Source organism: Phalacrocorax carbo, chromosome 1, assembly GCF_963921805.1.
Source record: "Phalacrocorax carbo chromosome 1, bPhaCar2.1, whole genome shotgun sequence".
Taxonomy (NCBI): Eukaryota; Metazoa; Chordata; class Aves; order Suliformes; family Phalacrocoracidae; genus Phalacrocorax; species Phalacrocorax carbo.
This window is the reverse complement of record NC_087513.1, coordinates 123,751,288-123,778,484: the sequence shown is the minus strand read 5'-3', so window position 1 is coordinate 123,778,484 and position 27,197 is coordinate 123,751,288. Positions and strand designations below refer to the sequence as shown.

General features: G+C 48.7%; 1 protein-coding gene across 6 annotated transcripts in view; it reads right to left on the bottom strand.

The window, feature by feature from the left end:
- Positions 1-27,197, bottom strand: part of BCOR (BCL6 corepressor) — an 83,398-nt gene that overhangs the window by 3,403 nt on the left and 52,798 nt on the right. For 4 of the 6 annotated variants that reach the window (XM_064473232.1, XM_064473259.1, XM_064473250.1 and 1 more), the window contains 6 exons: positions 20,849-21,130; positions 20,093-20,446; positions 14,290-14,618; positions 13,690-13,959; positions 7,822-7,988; positions 552-697 (listed from right to left, as the gene is read on the bottom strand). In XM_064473232.1, the coding sequence (XP_064329302.1) occupies positions 552-697; positions 7,822-7,988; positions 13,690-13,959; positions 14,290-14,618; positions 20,093-20,446; positions 20,849-21,130 (1,548 nt within the window). The remainder of the gene's footprint in view (positions 1-551; positions 698-7,821; positions 7,989-13,689; positions 13,960-14,289; positions 14,619-20,092; positions 20,447-20,848; positions 21,131-27,197) is intronic. The other 2 variants (XM_064473266.1, XM_064473272.1) reach the window with 2 other exon arrangements.

Genomic DNA, 27,197 nt, shown 5'->3' with positions numbered 1-27,197 from the left:
TTTCAGAGGTAAAGCTATTAGGGAATGCAAGTGTCTTTATCCAAAACTAACAAGAAAAAAAAACCTGAAACCATGTTAGAACATGAACATGTTTAAAGACAAGAGCATTTAACACAGTTTTACAGCATTTCAGATATAAAATGAGGCAGAACTTGCAAAAAGACAAGTACTAGGAGGATAAAAAGCAAGACCATGGGAAAACGTGATTACATTTAACGAACAGCTATTCAATTTGGCAAGTTCCTTATTTTCATTTCAAGCAGAAAAATGAAGGCACCAAAGCAGCCCGCTGACCTCCTACCTATCAAATCCGATAGTGGCATAATCCTTATGACTTATTAAAAGTGTCAATTAGAAGGAGCCCCCACGCACGGCCACGCTTCTCACCTGCAGCGGCTGGGTTTTTACAGGCAGAGGAGGAGCTACTGCAGCCTACCCTAATGCTCCTCAGCATGGAGCCAGCCTCACTGGGCAGCAGGGACTTTGGGGGGCCAGAGACCGTCCCCCCATCTGCCACGACCAGCAGAGCCCCAAGCAATGTGGCCACGCACCTGTGAGGAAGGTCTCCATGAGCTCACTGTGGGTCATTTTCACGATGGTCCTCCCAGAGTAGGTTGCAAGCGTTGGATCAGCACCGTAAGACAGTAAGAGGCGGACAATTTCCAAGTGATCATTTTCGACCGCATCATGGATTGGTCTGGGGAAATAGAAAAGGTCACGGCATTACCTTTTGACTCAATAGTATTATGCGAATGTGTTTGACAAAAAACTTCTGACTTTAGATCAAAGTTATTTATAGAAGGTAACACTATTAATACAGCTGCCAATCATCTCATTGTCGATTTTACTTGCACAGCATCCCCTCCCCTCTTGTTTTTTCACAGTCAGACTGCTTGGGGCAGATATTTCTATTATGTCTATTCATTGCTGTACATATTTCAAGGGCCAGGAAAATAAACACACCCCTGTAACAGAAAGCAGGAGTTTGCAGGAAGCCTCACAAACGTAATTTTGCAGCAAGTCACTCCACCGTTCCAAATCTCTGCCAGTTTAGCAGCGTGTTGTGGAGTAAGGCCTCATTCAGCCTGCCCCTGGGCAAGCACAGAAATCAGGTACCCAAAGCTCCTAAATTATGTACACAGAAATAAGTTATGAAAATTTGCTGGGAATTAAACTTCCACGCTATATCCTCTTTAAATAGTACTTGCAAATATATTTGCAGCATAATTCAACCCTTCTACTTGGAGAATAGAAAAACACGTTATTCTAAGTTTAGTCTGCCCAGAAGTTAACGCATTTTACGCGGCACGAGCAATCTATACAAGCTCAGACATAGATTTTTGTGAGCCTACAGAAGGATTATTCATTAATAGACGTGCCTGCAATTCCAGGTTTAGAATTCCTTATTGCTAATTATAAATCGCATTAACTTTTGCCTTTAAATTTGATCGTACGTAAAGGCGAGGTGTCTGGAAGTAGAACATATTACCCTTCAGACTAATGAAGATGTGTTAAAATCCCATCTTTTCCTGAGACGGTGATGAGCAGGGAACTGAAAGGGGAGCCAAATGCAATGGCCACCAACCATGGCAGTTCAGCTGAACTCCACACTCCTCCTCCTTTAGGCTGTCAACACTGCTGCCCACCAACGAGGCTTTCAAGTTCTCAAACAGATGTATTAAAAGACAAGAGCACTAAGGAAGGACTTTAACTAGGATCACATACTGCCTTCCTGGAAAGCTTTCAGAACGATGTTACAAGGAGAAGTCATCCAGAAGCACAGGCAAGCAAACCCCTCAACTCCGTCCACCAATTGTGCCAAGCAACTCTCAGCTAACAAACTAGGGCTGAAACTCCCCCCGGTGAAGAGGCCACGTCCCACCACGCCTTCTGCCACACGCCACAACGTCCCCTCTGTGTTGCCACCGCTTTGGTATGGGCTGGCATCCGCGTGAGCTCAAGGCACCAGAGAGGGAGCTCAAACCAGTCAGAAGAGGAACGCACACCACCGTTTTCCTACCCATTACGCAGTGCTGCTGGTGGGAGGGCGACTCTGATCCACCTCAAAAAGAACTATGTTCCAGGTGTGTTTAATCCTTTCCAGCACTTTCCAGCAGCCTGTGACTTAGGGTGATTAACATCTGTCACACGTGAAGTGCTCTCGCTTGCCCCCATCTAGCTGGAAAGCTGTATGCGATTTTGATACATGCATGCTATAATTACATGACGAGGTGCACTTGAAGAGTCTGAGGCTCATTCCCTATGGAGAGAGGGCTCATCCTGCACCGCCTGCCCCCTGCACACCCCACGCCACTAACACTGTGAACAAGCAGGTGATCCTTGAGCTTCTGAATGCAGTTCAGCTCACGACACCCCTCAGAACCCTAGCACCAGACAGCACGACAGCTGTGTGCCTTCAAAGCCTGACACGCCACTCTTTGGAAAGCCAGTTTCAAATTTGAAGACCAGAGAGGTCCGTGAGGATCACCTGCAAAAGGCCAGATATCCTTTTCTCAATTTCTCAGGGAAGTCTCTAACATAACATTGAAACTACCTGATGCCCCTGAGACAGACGGCACTGGAGAAGCCAGCATTCCCAGGGTCCTCCGCAAGCCTCACCCTCCCACCTCCACCTACCGACTTTAGTGCTTCCGCACAGGGACGGCCGCAGCATCGCGCCCCTACGCAGCACCCAGCGCATCCAGGACCTGGCCGGCGCTAAACATCCCAGGCGATACAACACAAGAGGTAACAAATAATAGGGGTGCTGACACGGAGGCTAAACAAGTATCGGGTGTTTCTGGCTGTCAGCAAGCATCTGAGGCCTAAGCTGTTGGGTCGTGACACCCCGAGCATCTATAGCGCGAAAGGTCAGCCTTGCTGCAAACCCTCCTGTCGCCCGCTGGGCATGAAGCATCCCTGGCTGAAAGTCTGGCAATGAGCACCAGGAACAGATGAGAGTTATGGCGGCTGCCAAATGCCAGGGACGCTTTTTCTCCCCCACTCCCTCACTTTATTGGAGTCTTTAATTTTGAACTGGTTTCCATTTTATTTTAAAATTAGGATTTTCTGGTTTGGGGGGAGGGGGGCGGGGTGGTGGTTTGGGGGTTTATTGGTTTGTGGGTTTTCCTGTTTGTTTTTTTTTTTTTTTTTTCAAACTGACTTACCTAAGTGGCTTTTGAATCAGTAATGAATTCAAGGTGATCCCTTAACTTATTAAAAACAGCATCTAAATCATTGCCCAATGTTTCAATCAATTTAATAACACACGGACGAGTTTATTAAAGGGCACCTGGGCATTCCCCAGGAAGGAAAAATTGCAGTGCATGGGCTGTAACGCCAGGATGGGACCCCCTCTCCCTTTCCACAGGTCACTCAGCCCAGCACAGCAGTGCAGACAGGGCAGAGGCAGCAGGAGGAGGCAGCAGGGCAGGCAGCAGGATAGACAGATTCATCTTTGTCGCCTGCTGGAGTACAGGGAGGCCACCCCGGGCATGAGAGTGGACTTTATAGAGGCAAGGGGAAGGAAAGGCGCAGGAAAGCCACACAGAGGAGGAAGAACAATAAATAGAAGGAAGTGAAGGGAGGAAAGAGAACACTGGCGGGGAGGGCAGGAAAAAAAAAAAGGAGATGCACCACAGATAAGGCGGGGGGGAAAGGCAATAACAGAGCACTGACAGACTCTTTTACTGGCTAGCACAGCTTCTTGGCAAGCTCACGAGTGGGACCATGCAAAGACACAGCTACTCATGTTTGCTTCTCCCACCAGGACTGGCAGAGGAGGGAGTATTTTCCAGTCTTGGCAGAGTTTAACCATCCTCTTTGTAGAACACAAAAGTGACTGCCGGAGTCGGCAACTTTTTCAGATGTGAAAAAATGATCCCTGGGAGTCCTCTCCTGGGCTGCTTTGCCCATATAATCTTTTCCGCCCTGAGCATTGTGGAAATAAACACTCTCTACCCCTAATGGGTAGTACAGCTTATTTCTAAAACAAACCCTTAGAAAGGCCCCAGAAGGATCTGGGGACATTTGAGAGCTGCAATATCCTACAGGAGACACACATCTCAACCCTCTCTTGTGTACTGTCGAATTCTTCCTACTATTTTTACCACTACTAGAGATAGGAAAACATTTCACTGGGGGTTTATCATTCCACCACCAAAATTATAAACTATTTAGCCCAGTCAGGGTTTGCTTTCAGCCTTTCAGGCACCATCAGAATTTTCCTTGCTGCAATAAGAGGTCTTGTAACTTGCCGAGCAATACCGTATCTTGGCATTTTATTTTTATGTCCATCTACTCTATTACGCAATGCTGCCCCACAGAAGAGGCAAGGCACAAGTTGCAGGAGGGCAGCTCCGCCGGCAGCCTCTTCTTTAACGCAATTAGCTGCTGGAGGGTATCGCTCTGCCAAGACCAGCTGAAAGGATGCAGGAAGAGAGCCATCTTGGCATGGGCCTCCCAGGGAAAAAATAAAAAATGCTGAGCTCATCAGCTGCCAGCAAGAAGGTTGCAAAACTGGCTGCGAAGAGTGAATCTAGCAAGCAGACTCCGAAGCAACGGAGAGGACTCGCTAATAGGCAGGAGATGCCTGTATTTTTGGCATGTGCCTTTGTTTATAGAGCGGGTGCCCGTTCAGCTAGGGCATGCTGTGGAGGTAAGAGGAGAGGAACAAGGAGATATGGCCAAATACACCTGCAACCATCCTTGCTAATGCCAGGAAGTGGTTGTCACACGCCCCTTGTTGAGCTGCTGCACTTACTGGGGTCCTGTCAGGGAAGGAAAGCGCTCACCTCTTAAGCACGGTCTATTATTATTTATAGGTAAGACGATTAAGAGCCCTTAGTGACTGTGACACCTCTGAGACAGGTCTTAAAAGATCTCGCCTCCTTCTACAATAATCTTTGATTAGCTACTAATTCAGCCACAGAGTGCTTGTGTACTCAGGGTCTGCAGGCGCTGCATTTGGAGAGCCATCACCAGCATGGAATTTAAGGGAAAAAACAGAAGTATTTAGCCCAGCCAGATGCCCTGTGAACAGGGCAGACAGAGGGACACCGTGGGCTGCAGGCAGCAGTAGGTGCACAGGCAGAGCCCCAGTGCTGAGCTGAGGGGGAAGGGAAGGACCGCACCATACCTGCCCCCACCCCAAAACGTACCCACACCCCCCCAAACGCTACCACCTCATTGCCCTGCCTACAGTCTGGCACTTGTTTGGTTTTGGCTTCACCAAGATTTCTCTGATAGTATCAGAAACCAGAGCCTGAAAGCCAACCTTATCTACTGAACTCACGACAGACTGGCTGCGTGTACGTAAAAGGCAACACCAAAGCAAGAGGCTCAGGTCTTTGCTTCGCTTTCAAAACTTAAACACACACATGCAAAACCACCACATTGATCGGAGCACCTGCAGCACTTCAGACAGGGCCGAAAGGAGAGATGCCCAGACTTTGCAGAACTCTCCTACATCCATCACGTTCATGGGGACATTTTGTTCAGAGCGAAGCCATATCGTCACTTGTAACAACTCTTCAGAGGGTGTCCTCCAAAAAGTTGGCTACAGAGGCATCAGGCAGCAAGTAACGCAGACCGAAGCTTCAGGCAGCTGGGATCCAAGTGACACCCCAGGCTGCCACGCTAACAAATACAGCGTAGGCAGTTACATCACAGCTCGTGCAGCTGCATCACTCCTCTGTGTGGATTTAACGTTAACTGGCTGAACAGAACTAAACACATCCACCGCTACTGTCTGGAGACTTGACAACTTCCAGCACGATCTGAAAATATCTTTGGCTAGTGGGCTTGTGAGGTGGCAGAGGGGGCAACAAGGCATTTTCAGTGCAGTTAAAAAAGCAGGGGAGAGGGAGAGGTCTTTGGTGGTGTGTTTGTCTGGGGTTTTTTGGTTTTAAGATTTTAATATCTCTCCAAGGGTGAACGTGTTCAGGATTTTGAATTTAAAAAGCCACACAGCTGGGGAAGACTGACACTTCTTTCCTCCTCAAAGTGTAAAGGAGAAAGACTTATTGAGGCTTCAAGAGAGAAATGGGATTTGTCTTATGAATGTCTCATGATTTACTCTACAGAGACACAGGAGTCTGGCCCTACCAAAAGGCAGGGGATAACACCGATCAGAAGTTGTTCCTTACAGAAGCTTCTGTTCTCTGTCCTATCCAACTCGGGGCAGCGAGACCATCTTTCATCTGTATATTAGATGTGTTTTGGATTCACACTGTCTGTTGGGCAGCTTTTCAAACAAAAAATAAGTCTGCCATCAGAAAAGAAAGGGGATCGCAAGCTGAGTTCTGACATTACCATCTATGATCAGATCATTATGATGTTCATTTCAAAAATGCGTTTTCCCAAAAACAACTCTTCAGGGTACACAAGCCAAGTTTCTTTCCTGAAAATCAGCTCCATCTGTGAATCAAAATCCAAGGTGGACTCTGAACTGGCTGGTGATTAAGGCTGGTCAGAAACTTCCTGGGGTTAATCTTCTATATAGGTTATTCCAGCAAGTGAGACAAAAATAATTTAGGATTCTTTCTACGGCAACTCCCGCTGTTGCACAGGTCAGGTATTAAAGCTGCCCGAGACAGTGAAGATGTGGGGCTGTTTGTTGGCCTGGAGAGCTGAGACTTCTTACAAAGAAGTGGGAGAGGGAGAAGGAATCTGACAATCCAGCCAGAGTTTCAACGTTTCTTCAGAAATGTTTCCTTTCAGCCATGATGGGCCGGTAACGACTGACCATCATGAACTTCCAATGGACCATCCTAACCAGTCCTCCTGGGACTTTTGTTTTCCTGACTCCTCCCTTCCCAAGTTAATAAATAAAGAGCTTAAAAACAAAAGAGGCAGACTCTTAGTTATGCTAATTTTACCTCCTTGGCTATTTGGATGGTGATAGTGAATGCGATAAACCATTTAAAGATAACAAGCTGCAGGAGCTTCGCGGAATACAAAGCGACCTGTCCCCAAAATGCACAGACTGGATAATGTTCTGCATATGCTGATGAAAGTTACCCCGAGGTCAGCCCCGCAGAGGTGGTCAAAGGGGTGCTTTAGGAGATACACAACAAGATTAAAAAAGATGGTGAGCAGCATTTCTATAACCACAGGGAAAAAAAAAAAAAAAAGAGAAAAAAAGAGCTCACTATCTATCCTGCGAGCACAGGAACTGCACCCCTACTATTCAGTGAAGGAAACTAAAAAAGCCTAATTCGGGATTAAAAAAAAATAAAAATCCCAAAGTATCAAATGAGCAGTTTAACAGTTTAGCAAAACAACATTTTTATGTAGCATGCATAGGACTCGCACACCCAACGGCCGCAAAAGCCTGAAGTGCTCTTACAAGTAACCCTGCTAACAAGGCAAAGCCCGCTCTTTTGGCACAGCTCAAAGGACCTGGAGCGCGCACACACGAGCAGGGCCGCAGCTCAAGTATCACTCCTTCCTGCCCGGCAGCTGGGAATTTCACAAACTCTTTAAAAAAACAAAACCACCATATTAAAATTCCCGGAGAAGAAGAAGAAGAAAGAAGAATCACGCCAAACTCGAGTCACCACAGAAGTGTGCCCCCACCACGTTGTTCACGGGAGAGCAGCGGGGGTCACCCAGTCCCCCACGCTCCTGCCCAAGCACCGGCAATAAGGAGGCCACCGCGCGTCACCCACCTGGGGGGTTTCCTGCAGGATGGGGAGGGGGACATGGGGAGGATAAAGAAGTAGAGAGGGAAGGGGTGCTATTTCCCACCATCGCGACTGAGGAAACCGCTGCCCGGCGGTGGTGCCCACCCCACGACGGTGGGCTGGGGGTGCTGCTAACCTGGTTCCATCCTGAGCGCTGCAGTTCACGTCAGCCCCGTACTCGAGGAGATGCCGCACGATGCTCAGCCAGCCTCTGGCACAGGCCTCGTGCAGGGCACAGTAACCCGCGTTGTCACGATGATTCACATCACACACCTTGTTTTCCAAACAATACAGAACCACTTCCTGGAAATGGGAGGAAAAAAAGATGCATCGAGTTATTTCTTGCTGTGGAGATGCAGAGATTTCTCTTCTTGAAGGAAAAGGGGGTTGGGAGAAAAGGGCAAAACACAAAACCCCTACAATATGCCCAAGTTACCCTCTTTGAGACAGCTCAGTCAAAAGAAAAAGAAAAAGGGAAACTGTTCAAAGTCCTGCTTCTTCAGGAGACAAAGCGGAGACCACGACTTCCCATGAGCAGACCTGCTTGTGCGAAGCAGCACCATGAGCTCCAAGAGAGAGCTCACAAGAGAGCCCCATGCCCCGCAGGGACCTTCCCGCAGCTCCCAACGTCAGGAATCATCGCAGAGGGGGAACGTGCAAATTTTGCAGACAAAACTCACAGCTTTCCACTTCTCAAAACTTCCACGCGTAAAGCTGGCAGGAAGGTTTTTACTCTTACAACTGCATTTTTGAGCAGAAAATTCTGCAAGCACGACAACAGCACAGCCCACGTCAGTTTGATTTTAAAAAGAAAAAGCGCATGACCCGAAACAAAACACATTTAAGACACACAAAGGACGGTTTGCTACCGGCAAACAAACAACAACAACAAAAAAGCCCGACTCTATCAAGATCAGGGAAATCCCATTTTCACCCACCCTGTTTTTCTGCATGCACAACTAAAGCCAGGCGCCAGGTTCCAATAACGAGCCCAGCACCATGGGAAGCCATGTGAATTTAACACAATTCATCTTGCAGTCAAATATACCACGGTCGAGAGCCTAGGCCAGACTCAGCTCTATGCTGTTGTGTGGCCTTGAAACAATGACTGCTCCATCACTCAACCAAAAATTTAGGATGGTGCAAGCCTTCCTCAATTTCTCTCAGATGCAAAAGAAACAATAAAACCAACATATTTCTAAGCGATGCTGCACGTATAAAATAGCCCCCGCATTCCCAGATTAGTGGCAAGCCATTAATTTTACATTTGCTTCTCTTGAAGGCTGAATGACATCCTCCCAAAGCAGGATATGGCATAGAGGGGGCGAGTGTTTGCTTTGCCAAAGCAAGAGAATAAACAACTGCTGGGTACGATGCATTTATTTTTCCTGTTTCAAAATCTACCAGAAAGCCCACAATAATCTGTGCTCTGGGTATACCTGACCCGAGAGCTGGTATCCAGGATACAGCATGAAGCTGCTCTTTTAGCAGGCCCTCACTAACCAGGCTAAAGCGGGGAGCTAATGAACTGTCTGTCCCAGGGGCCGGAGCATCCCCCTCACCTGCCGCCGGGACGGAGCAGTCCACCACCTACACCTGATGCACCCACTGGTTTAACCTGGTACCCCCACAGTCCTGCCTCTCACCCAACAGGGGCTCTTAATGTTCCTGCTAATCAGCCCGAAGGCCAAAAATCAGTCCGTAACGGATGCTCTTTACCCTGCACTCGCTCAAGCCTGTAAGAAAGGGCTGTGGAAAATTATACCCCAGAGGTATGAATTTTCCCTCAAAACCAGACCACCCTGCTAGGCAAATTAGCAGATGGATATAGGTAGCAGAAGCAGCCGCCGTGTTCGGCTCCACTTTTAGCATGCAGTCACCATTTAAAATAGATTCTGCAACTCAAAATAAAAGAACACCTTTCATCTATTTTTGTAAGAAGGAAAGGCTCGTCCTAGGGTGGAATACCTACTACTGGACGAAAAGGCTAATTTTGTCAGGCAATTCTGTGTTAAGAGGCTATGAGAAGAATGTCATTAACCACAAAATGTAACCATAAAGACCATAAAACTCTACATTGTTAATTAATTAAATGCCTCATTAACTTTTTTTAACATGATTTATTCAATTCGCAAAAAAATTAGCCATCACTGCCGAATACAGGAACATGTGGTGCCACAAACACACTTTTGGTTTCATAAGCATTTCTCGCTAACGTTACAGGAAGGCTGAGAAAGTGCCACGGGGCAATTAAATGTCTGTTCAGGTCCTCTGTTTAAACCAGCAATCTGAAAATCACTCGCAGTTAATCCGAAGAGTCAAGCTAGCACGTCACCAGCCAAGATATGTGCCACTGCCGCTTCTGCTGCCTGCAGTTTGTTAGCCAAATTGCAAACAGCAACGTTAAAAGGTGCATGCAAATATGCACGCTCCAGCCTCATCTACAAAGAGGTGCCCTTCACTTTAGTCTCTCCCACCCATGTTCTGCAGCAGCTCCTACCCCTTTTACAAGGGAAGGGGTCAGCATCCCACCGTTCATCCCCCATGCCCTGGGCAAGCATGCTGCCACCAAGAAGCACTGCTCCTTTCCAGCCAGCCTCAAAAGGTGGCCCTTGGGCCACGCATTATAACCTGAGCCGTAACACTTCCCTGCAGCACCGTTCCGAGCCCCAGAGGTGATGCTGTCCTTGTCCCCTGGCAGGGTGCGGAGCCCCAGGGGAGCTGTTCAAGGGCAGGACAATGCTCAGGAGCTCCTGTTCCTGCAGCGGTGCCACTGGGGACCCAGGGCCAGACCCTCATGTGAGGCAACCCCAGGGCAAACCCCCTCCCCCTGGCCTGGATAAACCCTGTCTTCACGAGTGTCTAAACCCCCTGGAAACACACACCATCTTTCCCTCATCCCTATCACACGCCACACATTCCTCCAATTGCACTGCCTTCCCAGGCACAATTTAATCCCAAATTCACCAGAGAACTTTCCAAGTCCAGACACACACCAAAAAGCAAAAAGCTGCACAAAGACAGCCAGTGTTTCCTCGCCCATCAAATTCATTACGCAAGCCTTTTGTAATTTTTCTCCCAAAAAGACTTCACGCTCCCTATAATTCCCCCTTCACAAAAAGTAAATTACAGTTTTAAGACTACTATTATCTCAAGTCATTTGTTTCAAATGGGGAAAACAGAATGGCTTCGAGAGCGCCCATACCCTGGGATGGGTTGCAAACATCCTGATGAAGCAAGGTCTGGTGCAGAAGCCTAGCGAAGAAAAGGCAAAGCTTCCCACCAGCTTCAGCAGGGTTTTGCTCAGACCATATGGATTTCCAGAGCCAAAGACCATTTGCTGCACTGTCTTTAAGTAGCCTTGTTGGCTGTGGCCCTGCAATTTATCTGACCAGACACAAGCCGCATTTGTCCTTCGACATTCCATGCTTTTACACACAAAACCATAACCACTTGTGTCCTCCTTCCTGCAACTATCTGGGGCACATCCATACTGTGCAATTGAGTGTGGGGCAGAGGCACCCGAGCTAGCAGCATTTGGGCTCCCCATAGGTCCAGCAGTGACATATACAGCTTGCCAGCACCTTTGCATGCCAAACATGCCAGCGCTGCCTCTAGATTTGGGGTGGGATCTCTACACAGCCACCGGGCATTCCTGCTGCAACAGCAGGCACGCAGGCTGCCAAGGGCAGGCATGAGCCCACCCCACCTCAGGACAGAGCTGTTGGTGCTGCTCTGCCCCAGTGCAACATCCCTGCCGCCATCAGGGCTCAGCAGTGCCCTGTGGAGCCAGCTACTTCCAGCTCCGAGTCCTGCACCGGCACTTGGCGTCCCTTCGCAAACCACAGCCCCAGTGGCGCATACTCATTGGCCACCTCTGCCATCAGGCTGGCGAGGAGTCAGAGGGCTGCCTGCTGCCACCGCAGCAGCCATGTGAAGCCCCATGTGCCTGTGAGCTTCCAGCACTTCCACTTCAGCATCAGCCCCCAGCCATCACACTGCAGCCACCGAAGGTTGCTGCCCCGCTAACAGGGATGGCAGAAAACAGACTTGCTCAGCTGCCACAGGTCACAGACCAGCAAATTACCTTGATCCACTGAGATTTATTTTTTTTTTAATAGAGCAATTTGTAACTTCTCGACCATTCTAATTTTTCTGGAGTCAGAGGAAATTCAGCTTTCTACTAACTGCAGTAGTCTGGTCGCTAGCAAGAAAAACACCACAGCTACAGAGCTTCCACAGCTGACCGAACTATCATAGCTCACCACAGGACAAATGAAGCCCAGACAGCCTGGACACCACTGAGACCCTTGAAAGACACAGATGATGCCGGATCCTGGCGGCACCGTAAGTGCATGGACAGGGCCCTCCCTCCTGCCCTGCTCAGCTCTCCTTCCCCACGCTCCGCCAACACAGGACCCATTGCTGCACCGCCAATGTCAGCCAAACGATCAAGTCAAAGGATGAGAATATTTAAGATGTGGTGTACACTCCAACTTTTGGGTGAATTCAAGTCAGAAAATCAAAATCCCCTATCAGCTGACGATGGGAAGGCTTGGCGAGCACGCAAGGTTACCCCAGGGCCCTAGGACCCCCACCTTGGCGAGCCCAGGCATCCCCAGCCTTCTGCAACCAGCCCGTTAACGCCCAATGCTGCAGAGAGCTCCTGCTATCAGCAAAGCAAACAGAGAGCCCTCGGCTCCTGCTTGAGCAAGACCTCAGCCGATCGCTAGGTTTTGGAGCTGCTCCCATTGAGCTGTGCTGGGCACAGAACGCAAAGTGTGCAAGCATCCCACAGCAACCTGCTACATGCAAGCGGTACTCGCCCCGACAGACACAGTGAAGGAAGAAAATATACTCCGATAGCTTGGAGCACACACTACAACACATTTTGATTTTGGATCCATCGGAAATTTTAGGTCCGTAGGAAATTAAAACATTTAAATTGTGGAGATTACCATAGCAACGTTATAACAACCACTTCTCCTCCTCCTAGCTAGAGCTGAAATGCCCTGGGTGTGTCTAGGGTAAACAAAACCTTTTCAACAAACCCTGCCTACCAGAGCTGGAGAAGGCCTCTCTCCAGCCATACAACAGGCATTCAGAGGTTTCTACAAACCCCTGAGGCTGGGCAGGCCCCACCTAGGCCCGGGCTGATGCCCCCTTCCAACGCAGGGCGGAAGCCTAGCTCTGAGGCGCAAGTGGTCCTCTCACCACCAAGGCAAACCTGCAGCTACGCCGCAGGCAGCCATCGCTCTCTGCAGTGAAACACCTCTTCGTGAGATCTGCAGTTGAGCAACAATGATGCCCATACCTATATGCCCGTATTTGCCCAATAAAAGCATGCCTCAAAACAGCGGAGCTAGGGGATTCATGGTTTCTGATTTTTGTAGCAACAGAGGGGCCCTTTCATTACACAACATTGTTCCAGCTACGCCGAGCAGCTCCAGACTCTGAGCATAAAGCATGCACAGTGCTCCTACGATGCACCTGATCACGCAAGAGGACACTCCAAGCGCTACATCCTGTGTCACATACCAGATACTCCTCGGAGAAAAGAACAACAACAACAAAAAAAACCCTTCTCCTAAACTACACACTCTTCACAAATAACAAAAGCAAAAATTCTACACCTCATTAAAGAGCACCATAAAGACTACCAAAAATAAAATAATAAAGAAAAGGACACTCATTCTCTTCGCAGATGGCTTATATTTCAACAGACACAAGGGTTGCCGTCGAACTTTACCCATCGCTCGTTCACGCAGGATGCTGCTTACCCTGCGTCCCCGCCAGCTGACCCAGCGCAGTGGGGATGCATTCCCACAGCAACCTGCCCCCAGACCCGGAGCGCCGGGGAAGGGAAAGCAGCAGGAATGCAAATTTCAACCACCAAACTCAAAAGCTGCTGCTTTTCAACGTTTCCATCTATAAAACCGGAAAGAGGGTTTTAACTTTTGAAATAAAAAAGCCATCGTCCCGCAGGGCGGTGAGGGACCCTTACCTCGTACCCCAGGCGTGCCGCCCGCTGCAGCAGCGTTTCCCCCGCGTTCTTATTGACAATAAGCCTCCGTGCTTCGGGAGGCATGGGCCGGCTCGGGGTGGTCTCCTGAGGGGGGCTTGCGATCGGAGGCTGCGAGGGCTGTGAGGTGGGTAACAATGAGGGAGTCTGCTGCAGGCGATCGTACAGCTTCTGCTCGTATGACTTGGCTGGCGAGGAGTCGCAGTCTGAAGTAGGCTCTGGTCGCTTCCTGACTTTCCTCATTATCGTGACCTGTCAAAACCATTTTTGTGGTGTTTTTTTATCCTCGTTTTTACAACACAGCGATGGGATTATATTTTGCCTGCAAAGAATTACACTTTTCTACTCCTGTTTAATATTTTCAGAAAGACCTGCTACAGCTTTTAAATGCAAAATTCCTCACCCCCTGCAATAGTGCCTTTAACTCGGGTTGAGAAAAGCGAATACAAAATGTGCAAAGCATCCACAGATGAATTTGAATGCAATCCCCGCTACCCTGCATGCATGACAGCGCATTAGTTTTAAGCAGGCTGGCTCTGCCTTCTGAGAAGCTGGTGGACAATTAAGTCTAAATAAAGATACCTTATCTTCAGCATTTTCGATATCTGTGGTGTCATCCCCTGTCAGAGATGACCTCCTTCTCCTCTCCTGCAGTGCCAAGTGTTTTGTTTTACACTGACGTTTCCCTGATGGCTTCTCACACTCGCTGTATTTCTGCAGCAGAGATGCATGTTGGAAATCCTCCTCTTCGTCTGTGTACAGCCCATCTGTCTTCCGGCTTTCTTTAATTTTCTGCTGTTTGGCAGCCAACCTCGAGGCTGGAGTACAGCTTGGCTGAGCCTGCCTTTTGCTGTTTGCATTGGTGGATGAAAGGCTCTTCATGTGCGGAGACACTGGGAATACGGGCAAGCCTAAATGGGAAGGAAAGGCATTACACGTTGCATGGTGTGTTAAAAGGAAAAACACATTGCTAGCACTTAACACAAGCTCCTCGACTGCTTAAGAGATCTACCAATTACGTTTTCAAATCATTAATATTTTAAGCGTTCCACATTCAAATTGTAAATAGCATCTCGCTAGTTAACGTTACGCTAACGGTTATAACGCTCTGATAAAAACGGCTAAATGAAACGCCCCGTGCCGGGTGCCGGAGCACCGCGAAGGCCGTACGGTGCCACACTATGCCGTGCCAGCTCGGTGCTGCCGCAGCCCAGCCACCGCAGGCAGAGTGGAAAGCCACCACTGTGCTGCCTTGCTGGGGGAAAAAATCTCGCCTCCTTACCTGGAACTGCTTTATCTGAAGGGGAACCAACTCCTCCAGCAGCCTGGGCCCAGCCAGGCTTGTCCGCCTTCGGCTAGGTGTGGTGGCAGGGCAGATACATGGACGGCCCAAGATGGGGGAGGAGGGGAAAGCAAGAGAGGCAGGAGCATGGATGAGGTCTTAACGGGACAGCACAGGGGGCATGTTGAGCTTAGCCCTAAGACAGCAATAAGATGGCGAACATCTCCTTGGCAGCATTTTTACTTGAAGAACAAACCAAGAGAAGAAAGGCTGCTCACGGAGCCGTCCCTACAGAAGTCCGGTGCAAACCCTCCATCAAAAAGCGCACGGATTTTGCAGGAAAAGCAATTGGCTGTGTTTTCTCAAGGACTCCATCCAGAAGTGAGTCTTTGTGAGACCAGAAAGCCCTGGGACACTGGGGAACTAAGGCCAGTGCTCCTCCGCCCATGGCAGGATACTGGCAGGGCCGGGTTTTCTCTGGGGGTTAGCTCTAACAAGATGGATCCCACAATCTGGGCCACATGCAAAAAGCATGGTTACTTTCTTTTTTCAGAGCACAAGCAGGTTTACAACAAAACAAGGACAGGAAAGTTGACTTTTTATAGTCTGAACTTCCCTTGGGAAGAGAATTGAGGTGACCTCAGAACCAACTCCTCTGCAGAAAAATTAAAGGTTGCTGGAAAGGAAGGGACACTTCAGCCAAACAATACCACACCACCGAGGGAAGGTGCGGAAAAAACCCTGAGCACTTGAAAGAGGCTCCTTTGCTCCAAGAAGTCTCTGAAGTGACGTTACTTTCAGAACAGAAGAGATGGCAGGAGCAAATAAGGGAGCTGCTCAGAGAAGAGACCTTTACTTAGAGACGGTCGATCCAGAGCCAGTTGGTGAAAAAGAAAATAAAATCTAGAATGCTCTTGGTGGGCAGCTTCACACTTTTGTCTTCCTTTAAATAGACCTGTGAAAGCAACTGGCAGAAGGCTTTCTAGATTAAGGATGAAAACAGAAATCCCTCAGTTCTTTCAAGCCACTTTCTAGAAAAAGATGCATACCATGGCTTGCCAAGCAGATGTCAGGGAATTTACGGGACACACGACGTGCAGATTGTTCAGCAAAAATCCAGTAAGCTTTTTAGGCTTTGCAGTCCTGAAGGAAGGCGCCTAGTCGTAGGCTGAGCCTACAGATCCAAGGCTGTCTTTCCAACTCTGCAGACAGCACGAAGTAAAGAGTCTTTAATTCTCCTGTTCCCAACTAACCTAATTGGAGTAGCACGTGAAAAGCCCAATTCCAATACAGAAGTATCATCATTATCTACTTAATCACTAACTAAAAAAATTGTGAAGATGGAAAGCAGCAGCGATGAGATCTGGTGAGTGCAAAGGGAAGTAAGAAACTGCTGCATGTAGACAAACTAGAATAGAATGGAAAAAACCTCAGAGGTCTGGAGGACAGAAATACCAAAAGGATGGAGAAAAAAACACAGGAAGGGAAGCCTATCTCAAAGAACTGCAGGCTTTCCCATGCAGGGATGCTGAGGTGTTAAAAGCAGAAGTTATTATCACAAAAAACACATACTCCAGCCTGCAACCTCCACATCAACTCTGTGCTCCACTTTGACCCTCCACAGCGGTGACAGCAGGCACCAAGCTAAGCGTGCACCGCAGCTAAGAGATGGGGAGCAGCAACGCTATGCCCAGGAGCTTCAGGATCAGTAGCTTTGCAAGAGGCCAGTGCTATCCAGGAAAAGCCAAGTGTCAGCCTGGGAAATGCAAGACACACGGGCAGAAAAAAGGCAACCGATTAATCCTGGAATCCCACCCTGTCTTTCTGACCACTACATACATGAAGGGAGAAGAAAACCAAGAGTGAGCAGGAATATCCCCAAATATCCATGGGAAAAAAAAAAACAAAACCCAAAACCCCAAAAAAACCCAGGCCTCCAACTGATGTGGGTTGTGGCGAGTCTGACTCAGAGCCGGACCTGCCTCTCTTCCCGCAGGAGCGGGCTGCAGAGAGGTCCATGCGGAAAAGCAGCTGCTGCCGCGTCACCTGAATGCTCGCTTGTTCAGCTCCCACCCCGGCAGCTGCCTCCTCCTGCCTGCCAAGCCAGCAGCCGCCGCACTGCCTGCAACCCAAGGCGGCTCCGAGGGACAAGCAGCAGCTTTCCTGGTGGGCAAGATCCTCCCGGCTTCTCTCCTTGGGGCTTTTGTTTCCACACCGCTCAGGTTTTCTCTTCGTGCCGGGTGAGCGGCTGGCTGCGGCTCCCTGGGGGACTGTTGGAAGAGCTGGCGACCGCGCCACTGGCAGCGCCGAGACATTATTGCTTAGCTGGGACCCCAGGTGGTTCCCACCTCGGCCACAGGACCACGTGAGTGGCATGATGCCCTGAGGTTGCAGGCATCCCCACGCTCATGGATCTGCTGCACGCTGGAGAGCCAGCATGGGCAACGTCACCTCGTGAGCGGGATAAGGCAGGGCCCTGGAATTATTTCAGGCGAGCCATATCCCGGCTTTCGTGGTTCTGACCTAAAAGTGAGGCTGCAAGGAGGTGACAGCCGGAAGAGCCACCGGGGGAACACTTCCAGCAGCCACCACTTAGTCACGCAGCCAGCAGGCACTGACCGGGGGACAGAGGGGCAACAGCCCAGTGGCAGCTTGCAATGCAACGCATGACTCCTCCCACGCTAAAACCCCGGGTTGAACACGACTGGAGCAACAAGCCCAGAAGTCAGCACCCTCTCGTCTTCCCGGAGATCTGCAGGCACAGGCGACAACAAATCATCCTGCTGTTAGACTAAAGCTTCACGGGCGCAGGGGCAGACCTCGATGCCCTGTTACACCCCGCTTCTTGGGATACAACCAGCTTCCCAGCAGCAGACTGCCCCGTTCACAAGCAGTGCTTGCGCACCAGGAACAGCTGTTCCCAGCCCCAGAGTGAAAAAAAAGCTGCAAGCAACAGGGTATATTCTCGTATTCACAATATCTACTTGTTTAAGAAAAGTTTGAGGACTAGTTCCGGACAAGAAAGACAAGCTGGAGTCTCTGTTCCCACACGACTGTCACGCAGAGGATGCTCTGTCACACAACGGGGGAAAATGTCCTCATGCTAGTGAACTAAGAAAAAGGAGATTCAAAGGTTTCCACTTCAACGGGGCTGGAGGAGTGTCAGCAAAGTGATCTGAACAATCTCCAGTGCCTCTGCACAGTGAATGACGAGGCGTAATTTAGTCAGGTTTATGGTTTTATACTGCCTTGCAAAACCACAAGGTTTTTCATAGCCATGAGGTGACTGAATCTGAACGCCTTTGGGAACGGTGCATAAATCGGAAGCCACCTCTTTTTCTCTCCTGAGGTCATGTGTTAGAGAAGCCTGTCACTTCCGCGGGAGGCATTGCAGGGGAAAGCTAGAGCATCCTTACACAATGCGTCTTCTTGTTGCGACCCTCGTTTAACCTCTACAAGGTATCTCCTTCTGAAAGTACAAAGGGGAGCAGGTGATGGGCAGGGATGTTTGAGCTGATACCATGCTCGCCAAGGCAGCACATGAAGCAAGGGACTGAGAGTGAAAGTTCCTTTTAAACTAAGTTTTGATCTCCTGCTCCATGAATCCTTTTGGAGAACCTTCCCCATCAATAAGCACCAAAGTTTGGAGTTCTCTGCCCTCAGATAAACCTACCAAGGGGAAAGACGGGTGAGGAACTTTAGGGCAGAAGGGAAGCCAATGCTTTTGCCTGTTTTGGAGATGCTGCCCAGGAAAACTCTCACTGCTGCAGGATGACCTGGACTCGGTCCTTTCCATGGCATGGAACAAGAGGATCCACTCTTCTCGTGCTTCTCTCTTTTGAGGGAATCTCAGCTAGACTACAGGTTAGGCCAGCTGAAGGCTGAATATCTACCAGTTTGATGAAGCTCCCAGGTCTGTGAAGGAGGAAGGAGCCCAGATGTCCAACCTGGAGCTCCCCCTCCCAGAAACAGCCTTTCCTCAAAAGCAGGCAGACGACTTGAAGGGGTAAGAGGAGAAGAGGAAGGAAGAAAAGTCTTTGCAACCTTTTACCTGAAAAGCCAAAAGAGGAGACAACGGCTCTCCACTGTGCCCAGAGGAGATGGGGATTCACGATGAGGTGAGGGAGATCAGCCACGTGAGCTGCATGCTGCTGTTCCCCACCAGTCCTCGACCAAGCTACAGCAGCAAACATTGCAGGGAAGGGGAAAAGCAGCAGAGCAGACAATGTACCCGGGGTCTCAGGACAGCGGAGACAGGAGAGTGGCCTGTCTGTCCAAAGGAAAATTCGGCAGACTGCCTCCACAGGCTGTCCCCCAGGATAGGGAATGGGCAGAAAATGGGGAGAGGATGAGGAAAAGTAGGAAGCAGAGTGAGAGGGAAAAAAGTGACGAGAAACAAATCAGGGAAAGCTTATGTGCTTTGAAGAAGCTACCCCTTAGGAGAGAACCTCTGGGAAGATCTCTGCTGAGGGGCCAGGGAGTGGGGCCACAGGGATTTACAGGACATATACCTGGGATGAACCAGCAAGGCACCCTCTTTGGGAGGAAGATGAGCTTTGCTTTTGGGCATATGCCCTGGGAAAGGCAGGGAAACCAAGCAGTGCTGAGGGTGCTGGAGGCGTTGGGTTCCCGAGATCAAGAACTGCTAGCTGTGCTGATGGTGCTTCAGAGGGTCACACCCCCTCAAAACCTATGTGTGGTTAAACGCTCTTACACCAACTAGCAGCCTGTTTGCTCCCTCCCTCACCCAGAAGCATGCCCCCATCGTATGCCCCCCCAGCTCTCCTCTAGAGACATAAACTCCATTTTCACGTTATCTATGAAAGAGTATTTAAAGCCAAAACACACACACACACACGCACGCACAAACACATAGTTACACACACACACACACAGAAACACATTTTCTTGTCTGCCAAATATCAGCTACAGTGCAATTCTTAAAGAGGAGGTGTCAGTCCTTATACAAATGGACATCTACAGAAATATATATAACTTTTTAAAAAAAACCAAAAAAGCTCTTGACAACTCCTTAACATCGGTGGCAGCATGCGTCACTGTAAATGCTAAAGCCGTCTGGTTTCCCTAGTAGTCTCTGCATACCTTGTTCATTGTCACTTGTTTTGAGGGACTCTTCAGACCAACTTCTATTGCTTTTGGCCTCTGACCTTTTCTTGGTGTGCCTTTCTTCTGTGAAGTCTTTGACCTTTGCAGTGGCCTCTGGCTGAACAGCCTCAGCTAAATCTTTCCTGCTTTGCCGGCCCAACTTGCCGGACGGGGATCTCTCTGGTGACACCTGCTGCTCCCATAGTTCCCTAAGATGCTGCAGGTGACGCTGCTTTTTGGGATGGAGCCCTGTTAATTCAATGCACACCTTCAGGTTGGTCACCTCATTACAATTGGGCTCTTCTAAGTGGTTAGAGGAATTGTTTGTCATTTCCCTCTCAGGCCAGTCATCTAATGGAAAAATAACTAAAAATTAATCAAAAAGCCCCCTCAACTTAAAACAAAAGCTACATTTCACTTTCGGGGCATATAGTCTCAGCTTTACCACCACACTATGCATTTTAAAGGTTTGCTCATTAAGGGTTACATGCACTACAGTAACTTGCACTGCTGTGGCTACAGTGTCCAACGACTAGTGCTTTACCCTTATATACCAAGTTTTTTATATATACATATATATATATACACACACATATATATACATACATATATATACATATATATAATTTTAAGTGAAATGACAGTGCTCACATTAGTAACTATCAAGTTCAAAAATGGAAACACATTAAGCCAAAGGGACGTTCCTTTCACAAGACATTCCTTGAGAGAGACCAAAGCAAAATGCTGTCTTACCTTTGGAGTTCTTCTTCTTTTTTGCTTTTGATATAAGTTCATCCTGCAGTTCATCCACAAAGTTTTCATTTTGGCTGCCATCATTTTGCACTCTCTCACCAGAGTGTTTACGCTTCCTGTCCAGACGTGGACATGGATGTTGGCCAATATCTTCTGGTGGCTGGTCTTCCGCTTTTTCATATATAGAATGTCTCTCTAAATAACATTTCTCATTTGAGAGATCTTTTTCGTCTGAAGTTTCGAGAAAGTGACCTTGGTTGTTTTCTGTACTAGTAAAGTTACCTAAAAATAAAACAAAACAGACACCACAAGACCTAATAAATACAAAACAATTCACTGTGAGAAGGCTATGCTCTCTGATCTCTTAAGTGTCACCTCCATCATGAGTTATGGCTCATGTGGCATGCAAATACAAAATTGTACTTTGGAACAAGTCTCCTCTGGTCAGCCTAAGGCAGCAGTTTTCTCAACAGTTAAGTACAAAACCCCCAAAGCACGATACTTTGTGTTGTTTTTACATTCATTTAAGAAATACAATATTCACAATACTTGTATCCATAGAAACATCACAATACGCTTATTTAAATACAGAAGCATCTTGAGATATCGAAAGCACAGACCCTTTTCAGAAAGCAACCTCGCCCCTCAAAACCGTGGTAAGTAGTAATCCAAGCTCCACTTTGCAATCACTTTGTTTTCAAAAAAAAACCATCTGATGATAATAAAGTATTAGTCTTTTGCTAATTCCTAATCCTTTCCTAACTTCTCGCACCGAATTGCAGAGTCTGACTTCAAAGCGTTCGTCCCTTCTTCTGGAGATACAAACGGGATATGGAGCACGCACGCACGTACACGGGAATGCCGCTAAGAATAGCTGTGATATTTTGCAAAAAGCACTACTTGAATCCAAGGTTATAAAAAGGCTTCCTCACTTCAAGTAACCAGCCAGTCACTGTGCATCATGTGATCTTTGTCACCTCCTTTTAAAAAAGACCTCACTTTTTTCAGGCAGTATTTCCAGCAGCAGCAAGCGGGTGAGCTTTGAAAAGCTTACTAGAAACTAGTCTGACAAATTATCCACATTGTCATGCTTGCCCTAACTTCAGCTTCCACCCTCCAATACTCTTCCCCCAAATTTGGCGACAACTTAAGCAAGTTTAAATGGACACTTGACTTAAAATGACACCTAATCATCATCTTGAACAGGTATTTTTTGTTGGATTTAACCAAACTAGCCGAGGCACGGGTAGGCAGACATGTGGTACAGGCTGCAACACGGTTAATCAGCTTCCTATTTACAATTCTCACAAACAAGTCAGGTTTCCCACACTTTTTAGCCCTCCTGGCTACCCAATACTCTTTCTGCACGTCTGCCGCTGCCTGACAAACTGTCTGCATGCTCTGTCCTACTTCCCCACGGCTCACTCTCCTTTTTCCTCCTCCTCCTCCTCCCTGCCCTTCCTCCTCCTCCCACTTCCATTCCTGCAAACACATCTGCTGGTTTCCTGCCTGGACTCCTGACAGCTCCTTTTCCCTTCCCTCCTCCTGTTCCTCTCCATCCTTACTCAGACTCCTCCCCCATACAGCCTGGCCTTCAACTTCTGCTGTTCCCCCTCACCGGGGCACTCATTGCTCCCCTGCAGCCCCCTCTCCCCTCCTGTCCCCTCCGACACCCACCACACCAGCATCCAGGCACCGACAGCCCCCGGATGCAGCCCAACTTTATCCCAACCTTATATTGAGAGCACCTTCCTACAGCTCTGCCAACACCTCCTGATTTCACGACGGTCCTTGAAATACCTGTTGTCAGCAATGGAAGGCTGCGGGCAAGGGAGGAACTTTTCTGATGAGATTTTTCTTCACCACAACTTGGAAACGGCTGCAAGTAGCACCTAGGGTTCTGGAGATCTTTGCAGGCATCAGAAGACACCCCAGCATAATTTTTATGGTGCTTGGGAAGCTGCCTGCAGGGCTGCTTTATAAAACAGCAGAAGATATTTGGCCAAGAAAAATCAAAACAAAAGTTGACTTTTTCCAGGCAAGCGGGACGCTCAGGCCATTCTGCTATTTGGCGGTGCTCCTCTCCGCAAAGCCGTCTGGCTGACACCTGCTCCCTTCAAGACTTTAAAATGCAGTTTGTCACACTTCTTCCAGCTAGCAACGCTGACATGTTCCAGAGAGCAGGTATCTCAGCTTACTATGACTGTGCCTCTAAACCGCCATTGTCCCCCAAACCAGAATGAATCTGGCAACACCCCATGCCTGCACATCTGGCATGAAGATGTTGCCGAACAGCTGTAGCCTATAACCACACCAACAGCATCAGCAGTCCTGTTTCACACAGCATAAAAGAAGCTGGACCAGCCACGTTTTAACTATCACTTCTGAACTGTTTCTATCAGATTTAATTTCACATTTTTAATGCAATTTGCTATTTTCCCCCCTTTCATAAGGAAGCATTATACTTATACGCTCAGTTTCCCCACCTGAACGGATCAGGTAAGGGCGCTCTCCGCCACAATCCCGCTGTTTATAGCCTTCATGTCTCCAGCAGCTACACACCACGGTTCACGCCAAGAGTTGCTAGAGCGGGACAGCTTTCCTGCTCCTAACACCGTCTGGCCTGAGAAAAGGCAGGCACATCCTCACCAATTCCCAGAGAAGCTTTCGCAGGGTCAGAGGAAGTAGCAGGCTGTAGCGGGGGGAGCCGATGGTCTTAATCTTTGTGGCTTGCAGGAAACAGCGAGCTAATTCCAGCCTGCCACCACTGAAAGCAACCCGCTGCAGATTAATTCCTTCTCTATCTGCAAGAGGACTCGGCACAGGGACGCCGAGCACTGCTCGCTCGCTCAGACCGTCTGTGCTAAAAAATAAAAAGGAGGGGAGAGACATTTGCTGTAACCTCGCTAACAGCTTGTCACCGTTGGCCTTTCTCCGGGGCTCCACATGCCGCGGAGAGCAGCACACGCCTACTGAAGTTCATCCAAAAAGCTCTCACTGCCAGCGGCTCTGTGGCACCTCTGCCTCCGCTCTCTGGTCACATCCGAGGGGGACCCCTCAGGCGGCCAGAGCTTCGTCTTCTCGGCTGCTGAGCCAGAAATCCCTCTCGAGGACTGCCCGCTGCACACACGTCTCTGAAATCCGTCCCGCTAGATGCGGTTAAGACCATTAGAGGAGCGACATCTCTGCGCATTAATCTGGGTTGTGTAATCATCCTGCATCGACACGGGAGGACAGCGACGGCGAAGCCGGGGAGCTGTGTGGGACGCGTCCTTGCCCATCTGCTCCGCCGCTGATGCTCCCCGCCTCTTCTACAGCTGGATTTTCACCGCGAAAGAACAAAGGTCAGTCGCTGTTCGGGACGCAGCATAACCCACAGACTGTCAGGCTCTCTACACGGCTTGCACGGACACGTCGCACGCCCAGAGGTTTTTCCCCTTGGGACAGCGGCAATCGCTTCATGGAGCGCAGGCTCTATTAATATTTTACCACCGGATTCCACTCTGTCCTCAAACTGTTTTGCAAGCAACCCAGATCAGACACGACGTCTCCCCAAATTAAAATATAAACGTCAACACGAGGCACAACAACATAAGCATATCGTGTATGCCCAACAAGGACAAGGAGAATTTATTTGCCTTTGTTCTCCCCCCTCCCTGCTCATGTATCTACAACATCCTTTTCTCTGCCTGAGGAAGAAAACAACAACAAAATACTTGGGAGTTTTCATATCATCATTATTCAAACAGTGACGAGGTAGCCAGAAACACAGGATAAATAGCAACACACCTCTATGAGTAAGGAGATTAAACTCTTAAATGTGTTCCTTCCTCAAGCCTCCAGCATTTGCTAGCCTCACACCAGCTGTGAGAACCAGCACCAACAACTCAAACCATTTCTCACTGTCCTAGCAAACTAGAAACAATGAAGAAATAAGAATATGCTTCTTCGCACACGGTTTCTGCCTGAAGCAGTATCTCCTTAGTGCACGGGTTACAATCTCACGAGAAACAGTTACACGCACGCACGCACGAACACGCTATCCAAAGCAAAAAAACTTTCCTTCGTTTTTCCATCTTCCTGTTGCTGTCAGCTGCTTGAGACCAGGCCCTCCCATGCAACGCAAACAAGGAAACACATCTTAGCGTTTAAGCTGCAGATTCTTTTGTTCAAATAACATGGCAGCTAAAAACAGCCTTTCCTCTTCCCTGGAGCAACCTCTCATTGCACTCGCTTATGCAAGGCACCCTTTATTCATCCGAGGATGGTAATGACTATCCAAATGCTAAAACCCAGTATTCAGCATGGAGATCACAACAACAGTAAGAAATTCCGTAAGTCACCTCCAGCGTCCAATTCTGAGTATCCCATGGGGCAGAGGGAACCCAGCTGATTTCATTTTTCCCTCCAAGTACGCCTGCTTGGGAGCTTTCACATTTGTTTCCTCCTGCTCAAGCCTACGACACTGCACCACCACCACCACTGCAAGCAACCACCGTTCTCCCTGCACAGACTTTTGATTTTTCCCTGGGTTTTTTTGTTTTGGTTTTTTTTGTTTTGTTTTTGTTTTTTTTTTCACTATGTCCCATGGCAGGAAGGTAATAACTGACCAGGGCAAAGGACATGTTTACTGTCTCCATCTTCCATTTGTTCAGGTATACACAAAGCCCAGCGAGAAAAGCAAAGCAGGGGATTACCGTGCAAAGGGACACCGGCACCTCGCTCCGAGGCTGAAGATCAGCTCTAAAGGCTTTGGCATGTTACACGATTTACTTTCACACACAGAAACTGCTTTAACTTTTTCCCCATGACCTCATGCCTTATGACCAAGCTTTTAACATATCAGGTTTTATTCTTCCCAGCTAAGGCTTCAACAGGCAGCGTCTCCCTCCTAGGAAATTAGATGAACGGGTAAAATCACGCTCCCCTATCAAGAAATGCACAGCTTGTAGAATTTATTCAATCTTTCACACTCGGGTATGATTTTCAATACCGCTAGAAGAGCTTTGTTATGAAGCAACATGCGATCATCACACGCCCGTACTGATGCGCGTGTCCATGCCAATAGCTTAAATCACTTGATCTCTGAACAATCCTATGACTCATGACATATGCATCCCATAATTTATCATGTTTGTGCTATGGAAATGCACCGGAGCAGCATCGCCTCAGCAACATTTACAAGTCACCTTGGCAACAAAGCAGCTTCGCCGCTGCTCTCAGAATGCCCGGCAAAACCTAAATGAGATGGGAGAGAATTAAAGCTCTTCTACTTTACTCCTTGGCTTTAATTGCTCATTAATTAGCTAACCCGGCTACCTCCCTTAAATCGGGCCTTTAAAAACAAACAAACAAACAAACACCACCCACCTTTTTTACCCTCCTCCAGAAGGCACGATGAAGCTTAAGAAGACTTTCGGTACGGCAAAGCCATGCACCACCAAGTCAGAGGAAAAGTTTAAGGCATTGGATATTGTGCCTTCGTTTGCTGCCAAAAAAGTCCACACATGTGCTATTCAGCTAGGAAAATGAGCAAGTCCCAGGGCAAGCTAAAAAAAGGAGTTTCCATGCCATCAGATGCCTCTGTAAGCATCACCTGCCTGTGTTATTTAGCCTTTTGTTGCTGTTGTTGTTGTCATCGTCACACTGGTAGATTTACAGGAGCCGAGGGGGCGAGCAGCTGCTAGGGCCCCGATGGGCTCCTGCGCTCCATGCCAGGCACGGCTGCAGCCGCGCCGAGGCGGCAGCGGAGGAGCCCTGTGAGCCGGCTCTGTGCCGCAGTCGCAGTTTCGGTTGCGGTTTTCCTCTTCCCCGCTGACACCGGGCAGGTGAAGTGCTCGCAGCGGGGGTCGCGCCTAACCACTCGCCAGTTTTGCTCCTGAGTTCCCTGCTCACACACGTGAAGGCACACCGCTTTGCTTTTAGCCAGCGCTGGACGAACGCTACGTAAAACGAAGTGAAACATCTTTTCAGCAGCAAGATCGCTTGCAGGAGGCAGAAATGAAAACGGAAGCAGTTGCAGACCATCAGCTAGCTCCCGTTCGAGAGCTTGAAAGCCAAACGCAGCGTGGTTAAAAATTGGAGGGAAAGGGAAGGCAAGAGGTAAGTAGCCCTGGCTCTCGCTGGTGATAAACGAAGGGGAAGAGCACGCAGAGCGCATCGCCCCTTTGCCAGTTGCTCGATGAGGGATGCATCAAGACCGCTGGTGGCTCAAGCCCCACCAGAGCCCAAGCCACTACACTAGAGACATTCAAGAAGTGTGAAACTCAGCTTTCTGATTTATCAGCTGCTATCCCAAGGGGCAGGAGGTGAACCACCACGATAAAAAACTTTTGCTGAGAACTGAATC